The 7,404-nt window shown below is 46.2% G+C and overlaps 1 protein-coding gene across 1 annotated transcript; it reads right to left on the bottom strand.

Moving 5' to 3' along the window:
* Nucleotides 1–5,117: 5,117 nt before the first annotated feature.
* LOC147643604 (uncharacterized) lies at nucleotides 5,118–5,594 on the bottom strand. The gene has a single exon (XM_086833005.1). The coding sequence runs from the start codon at nucleotides 5,592–5,594 to the stop codon at nucleotides 5,118–5,120; it is 477 nt and encodes a 158-aa protein (XP_086689131.1).
* Between the last annotated feature and the right edge of the window lie 1,810 nt (nucleotides 5,595–7,404).

Here is a 7,404-nt window from a genome sequence, read left to right as displayed (position 1 = left end):
TGACACAGTCATCCGTTGATCCCCCTGTGCACCCTATCGGCTGACGGCCAGTCATATTCAGTCATATTCTTTTTGAATACAATAATTGCATGCGCATGACTTCCTTTGAAGCTAATTTCATTGGACAAGGTGGCTTTATGCCGACTTGTAAGGTGTAAGTTACACCGTATTCCTCAAAAATATTATTTTTTGCAATTACAGATACAATGACATATATATCATTTGCATGGGTCAATGGTGCCAACACCAGATGAACAGCATCAATTTCTGCAAATATACTTTATTTTCTTGAAGGTGGATCCGCTGAATGTGTGGTACAGGGAACACAACAGTTAAAGAGACGAATTATTAAACATGCGCAAGCATTTTTCTGCGCTAATAATGATGTGATTAAAATGTTTAAAACATCATTTAAATCGGATGCGCAAAAATTTGTCATAAGAGCGGATTGTTCCCCAACAGGTGAACATGTGCGAAGATTCAATGCACCCCACCATTAATGAATTTGCTGCAATTATAGTTAGAGATCCAAATAAATCGCGAGAAATTGTAATTTAGCGAAGAAGCAATATCATGCATCGTGTAAACGAGACATCGTTTGTACGATGCGTTACAATATCCAATCATTTATTGGCAAGGGCAAGACGGTCGATCCTATTACAGATACCTTATTCACACACTAATTATTGCTATTATTGGTTTTCAATACCAATTCATTTAATTTTGCAATTTCAGGCGTATCGATGAATAAAAATCTAATTACTATTCGTATCGTATGTATGTCAAAGTCGAGACCGAACGTTTAGCTTTCATCCAATTCAATCAGGCAAAGCTACGATATTAGGACTATATTCACTTGCGTGATGCTATTCATTCAGATGGTGATGTTCAGAATTTGGGACTTCTGGCGATTCTCCCATCATTTTATATCGGAAGTCCACTCCACATGTACGAATACGCTCAAGATTCTAAGACGTACGTGCGAAATTATCGAACTCAGGATTTATTTATTACGTTCACATGCAATCCGAAGAGAACAGAAATTGAACGTCAGTTGAAATCGGGCCAAATATCACGAATATTCGAAACACATGCAAACGTTGAGTTGTCATTCGGCCAAATCAATCAAATATTTGTGCAACTACGTCACAAAAGGCAGCGATGTGGCTGTGTTTGGTATTGAGTCGTAAAATGCGAATGACGAAATCAGCAAATTTCAAATTATCAGATACATCAGTACTATGGAGGAATGTGAGGATTGTACATTTAGCAGTTCATTTGGAAAGTGGACAAAGCGTTTACTTAACTGAGGCTAATGCACACGACAACATTGACTAGCTTGCAATTTTGCAATTTGTGAAGCAGATCCATTCGCAGCGACGCAGATGTACGTTGAAATGCCCAAGTAATACAATTGGAATTAATCCAGGGGATCAATTCCAATTATAGTCTCTAGAGCATTTGTGTTGGTTGACCTCAGCGCCCCAGATATGCAGAGCAGTGCCTGCCGCTGGGTTCTCTCCATTAGCATTTTGTAGGTCCTCTTTTCCATGGCTTGCCACCACACTAAGACTCCGTATAGCAATGTCGGACGCACCACCGATATGTAGACCCAGTGCATCAGAGCGGCTGAGATGCCCCATGTGCTGATGAGCATCTTCTTGGATGCATATAGCGCAATGGTGGCCTTTTTCACCCTGGAAGCGGTGCCCCAATCCGTCGACAACATAATAGATTTCAAATCCAAAAGATAATGGCGGGGTGCGGGTTGGTCGCTCCTAGGCGCTTCATTATGGCGTTTGTGCTTACATTTTTGAATGCCACCTGATATGTCTACAAAGACTCCGAGCTCATATTCCTTGTTGTGCAGGGCTCTCACAATGGTGGCTACTAGCGAATGCAGCGCCATCTCCACTGATTTCCCTTTTGTGGATGCGTGCTGGTTGGCTGACAGTGATCTGCCCACATCGTCCCTGATGTATAGGTCCAGCAGCTTTTCTAGCGTCTTGAGAAGAAAGGGAGAGAGGTTTATCGGCCTGTAGTCCTTGGGACTGACGTGGTGGCTCTTTTCTTATTTAGGCAGGAAGACAATCCTCGAGGTCCTCCATTAGATTGGGATATAGCCCGTACTAAGACAAGCTGTGGTGCGCATTGACGTCTGGACCTCAATCATCAACTATCAGCTGCTGGTCCTTTGGGCCGGGTTTAGCCAGACTCCTGAGTTCTTCCGGTGGAGCTGGCCTATCGTATGCCATGTAGCAGGAATCTACCAGTAGGCGCTTCTTCTTACTTTCTAGCAACACCACACTCAGGTCGTCCGAGCTATAACGAGACATAAGGTTAGCTTGAAGACCCTTCCGGACGAGTACGGCGGTTGTGTTCCTGCACCATAGGTAACTGTTTAGAAGTAAAGTTTGAGGATTTTAGTCCGAGATTGAGCTGCAGCACCCTTAGGGACATGTGTACCGGGCTCAACTCCACTCGACGGTTTGACTACTATCGTCAGGTCACCGTCTTCCTCCTCTTCGGACTCATCCAGCGTCAGTTCCTGGGCGGCGTTGACAATGGTTTCCAGACCTAGGTCTTTCTCCACCTCGCCTGATTTCGGGGTGTATTCATCCTTATCGCCGGGGTGGTGCTTTTTGGGGCGCAGATATACGCCACCCATGCACCACGCCATCTTCCCATATCTAGGATACAGGATGTCCTCTGCCTCCTTGTTAATTTGTAGGACTGCGCATTTGCCCCCCTTTTTGGGTAATGAGCTCGTGATGTGCAGTACTTTCCAGTCTGAAATGATGAAATCGGTTGACAAATAAGATGAAATGACCTCTTGCGTGGCTTTGTTTTCAAGAAACTCTCGTAGTTCTTGAAGATGGTTGGCAGCTCCGACGAAATTGGTTCCGTTATCGCAGTAGATGTCTGTTGGGATCGACCGCCGGGCGATCATCCGTTTGAGTGCTGCAAGAATTGCCTTGGTGGATAAATCCGAGACGACTTCTATGTGGACTGCTTTAGATGACAAAGAAATAAAGACAGTGAGGAATGACTTGGTTGGACCCTTTCCTCTGATCCGAAGATACGTGTTGAATGGTCCGCAGAAGTCGACGCCACACTTCTGAAACGGATGCTGCGGCAGGACTCGTTCTAGAGAAAGCGATCCCATGAGTTGGTTCTCTAGTTTGGGCCTGAACCGAACGCAGGCGATGCAGGGGCGCACCACTCGACGAGCTGATCTCTGGCATTGATGATCCAGTACTCCAGACGGGTGAGAGCGACTAGAGCCTTCGGATCTGCGTGACAATTCCTCAGATGCAAGTGTCGAACATAAATCCAAGCAAAGTGCGATTTGCTTGGAAGAAGCAGCGGATGCCGCTTAGATTCAGGGATGTCAGCGTTCTGTAGTCGCCCTCCAACTCTGATGAGAGCATATCCTGATGAGCTGTCGAGAAATGGAGTTAAATACCTTAACTGACTTGTAAGTGGTTTAGCCTTCTGCAGCGAGCGAAAATCTTCAAAGAAGAACTGTTGCTGCATGTTGTAGACGATGCTGAATAATGCGCGGATGGATCGACACCTTTGACTCCGTTTGACAGGTCGACGAAGCGAAAAACGTATGCGATGGTGCGAATGCAGCGAGTGTATGAACTAATGTGAGTCAACTTTTGAAGAACATGATTGTTGATCACAGTAGTGCTGAATGTGCTCTTACGTAGCTCTGCCTTGACAGTAGCTGGATCGATATCGATGATTTGCGGTGTGGTTGGCCATTGGGACGATGGTTTGGTCAAGAACTGTGGGCATGTGAACCACATTGATGCTGCCAGCTCGGTTGTTGTACCTCCACGCGAAACAATATCTGCCGGGTTGCTAGCACCCGGCACAAATTTCCACTGACCACCTGCGGTCCATTCTTGAATTTCGGAGACTTGATTTCCGACGAGAGCTGAATGTGTGACTGAGTGCTGTTTTAGCCAGTGCAGCACAATTTGCGAGTCCGTCCAAAAATATGCAGAGTATCTTCTGTCCGCTAATGGGGGCCTTAGTTTCGCATACAATTGGCCTAGCAAATATGCTCCGCACAACTCCAGTTTCGGAAGAGATTTTTTCTTAAGAAGAGCTTCTCTCGACTTAGCAGTCAACAGATGCACTGCGATAACTCCCGTCGACGGTTCTGACCGTAGATAAAACCAGCATCCGTAAGCTTTGATCGATGAATCACAAAATCCATGAAGTTGAAGTGATCGAATCTTGTGTTGGAGACAGTAGCGGGGAATCGACAAAATTGAGGCAGTTTCGAATGACTCTAGGCATTTGCTCCAGGCCGTCTGTATATGTTCTGGAACGCTCTCGTCCCATGACAGGCCAGCGAGTCAAAGTTCTTGAAGAAATATTTTTGCGACAACAACAAGCGGTGCGAGCAATCCAAGCGGGTCGAACAAGGTGGATGCAATGAACAAAATACTTCTTTTGGTGACTCTCGATGACTGATTCTTTGGTATGAACTTGAAGAACCGTGTATCCATGTGCTGATTCCAGTTCACGCAAAGAGCGCTGGCTAATCCCTCTCCACACGAATTGAGTTCCTTAGCTGCATGATTTTCCATAAATTCAGCGTGGTTTGAATGCCATTTGGTAAGCGGGAAATGTCCTCGTCGAAAAATTTCTGTGACTTGATCTTTGATAATGCGAAGTGTCGCTATGTTGTCTGGACCCGTTAGTAAGTTATCAACATAAAAGGACGTCTTTATGATGGCGGCGCCGATTGGAAAGTCGATTCGGTGGACATCGGTAAGATGGTTTAGGATGCGTGTTGCCAAAAATGGGGCTGCTGCAGGTCCGTAGGTCACTGTATTTAGTTGATACGTGCGCATCGTGTCTTCTGGAAATGCTCTCCAAAGGATATACTGGTATTTGCGATCAATAATGTCGAGATTTACTTGCCTGTACATCTTGGTCACATCTGCAGTGATGACGTAACGATAGAGTCTGAACTTTAGAAGCTGTAGGTACAACTCCTCCTGGAGTGTTGGGCCGACGCATAGCAAATCGTTTGATTTGAAGTCCGACATGAGGCATCAAATACTACCCTGAGCTTGGTAAACTCACTGCTGGGTTTAAGGGCGCAGTGATGGGGGATGTAATTTTTCATACTCTTCCATAAAGACGCAGTATTGCTGACGAAGCGCTGGAGCTTTCGATAGACGACGTTCCATGCCCAAAAACCGACGACGGGCGATATCAAACGAATCTCCCAATCTGCTTGGGTCATCCTTGAATGGGAGTTTGACGACAATCCTACCAGTGCTGTCGAGGCGAGTGGTCCTTTCGTACTGTTTCTCGCAACTGGAATGTTCCAGGTTCTGCAATGGTGTCGAGTCGACCGCTTCCAGCTCCCATAGACGTTCGAGATTGACATCAATTGACCTTGCGTTTAAAGCCATACAAGTGGAAACTTCTATTGATCCGCTTTGTTGAAGTCGTCCAGTCACCACCCAGCCAAATAGAGTTTTCTGCAGCAGCGGCCCTCGAGGTCCCAGCCTTATTTGCCCTATTGACGAGTAGTCGAAGAAGTCTTCGGTTCCCAGAAGCATGTCGACGTGACGAGCTTAGTCGAATTTTTCATCAGCGAGAGGCGTGTTTTCTGGCAACTTCCAAGAGGAAACGTCAATGGCGAGATAAGGTTGATATGAAATCTGTGGCGTAATACAAAGATCTGCGGAGAGTACGAAAGATGACATGCGATGCTTCGAATTTGCACTGGATGTCTTTCCCTTCGTATACGAATCCGTTGTGCCAAATCGTCCATAACGAAGTTCACTTGGGAGCAGGAATAAAGATGAGCTCTCCCAGGTCTATACGTTCCAAATGCATCCTTTACGAGAACCAACGCAGTGGAAAGTAAAACCTGTGATTTCTGGCCGGAATGTGAGTAGTTGCTGCTTCCAATTGTGGTGCGGTTGGGACCGGTTGATGCGAGCGAGACACGTTCAGTGAATGGTTGTTGTGCAATAAGGTATGATGTGCCTTGTGGCAGGTACGATACCGATTTATCGATGGGCAGTTTGAGAGTTGGTGACCACTACACAGGCAATTCAGGCAGAGACGATGTAATTTAGCGACGTCAAATCGCGCAATTGGGCTGAGGTCCTTAAATTTGTCACAGCTAAGCAATTTTTGCGAGGGTTCCAGGCAGTGTACACATGGTGCGTTGGTTAGCGAAAACGACGAGTTGTGAGATCTCTTGACCGCTCGGATCCACGGGGTTACCCAGAAGACAAGAGAAACTGGCACTGGCGTTCAAGCAGCTGGGTACACAGGCTCCAGGATGGTAAAGTGAGATAGTCCAGGGATTCGTTCCATTTTGTTTTGGTCTGTTGGTCAAATGAGAGGAAACTATATATAGCGCGGATGCCTTGTCAATTAAGCTGCGGAGCTGTTGGGCATTTCTTGAGCCAGCTGGCTGCAGTTTAAAAATGGAAGCGATCGTTTCGACGAAGATTAGCGCAGGCTTGTCATACCGATCCTTCAGCTTTTCCAAAGCCTTTGCATAATTTTCTCCAGTGACCGGGAAGGCTGCGACAGCTTCCAATGCAGGTCCCCTTAAACAATTGCGGAGATGGTTAAATTTGTCTATATTCGAGATTTCCTCACGGTTCACCAGTTGCTGGACCGACTTATACGCTCTTATAGTCCGTATGATTTCCGTCAAAGCTAGGCAGTGCCAAACTTGGCAGTCGAGACGGCGCGCTGTAGCTTGGTGCCGCGAGATGGTCGAGCACTGTGCTGTGAAGTTCTTCTCCAAAAAGTTGCTGAATTGACAATTTTGTGGTTATGTAACTGTCCTCCAAGTAGGCACGACCATTATCTGCGGGCTCCAAGGTTTCAATTTCTGATTGCACGGAAAGGGCTTTCTTAAAGTTGGACTCCAAGATTCCCAAACGGCACTGAAGTTCAGCTGGCGATTTCCACTTTTCTTCTTGCTTGGTATCGACCATTCCCTTTATGCGTGTAATATTTCTTTTAATGTTTGAACGCTGCTGTTTAAGTGTTTCCAACGTAGTTGTTGCTATTGCTGCGCCAATAGTGCAAGTGCCGAAAAGCTTGAGTTAAAGCGCAGCAACAAGACCTAGCAAGAGCGAAGCGGTGACGAAAAGTGGCGAACTGGCAATTCCGTGGCGTGACTCCAAAGGTAGCGAAGATAACTCGAAAATTGTACCAGCGGCTGCAGTTTGCGAATCAAACAAAAACAACACTTCGTTGGGCGGAACAACAGAGCGAAGGAAATTGAGCGACCGACTACAAGCTTCAAGACCGGGCTACACGCACACACACGAGAAATGCGAAGAAGAAAAGCGAATAGTTCCGTTGTGTGAGCGTGCCGTTGGCGTTAGAAATTTGGCG

Source organism: Drosophila serrata, unplaced genomic scaffold (genome assembly GCF_035046125.1).
Source record: "Drosophila serrata isolate PLE 108 unplaced genomic scaffold, ASM3504612v1 contig_264, whole genome shotgun sequence".
Lineage (NCBI taxonomy): Eukaryota > Metazoa > Arthropoda > Insecta > Diptera > Drosophilidae > Drosophila > Drosophila serrata.
The sequence above is the reverse complement of the archived record's forward strand: the minus strand, read 5'-3'. Positions and strand labels throughout refer to the sequence as shown.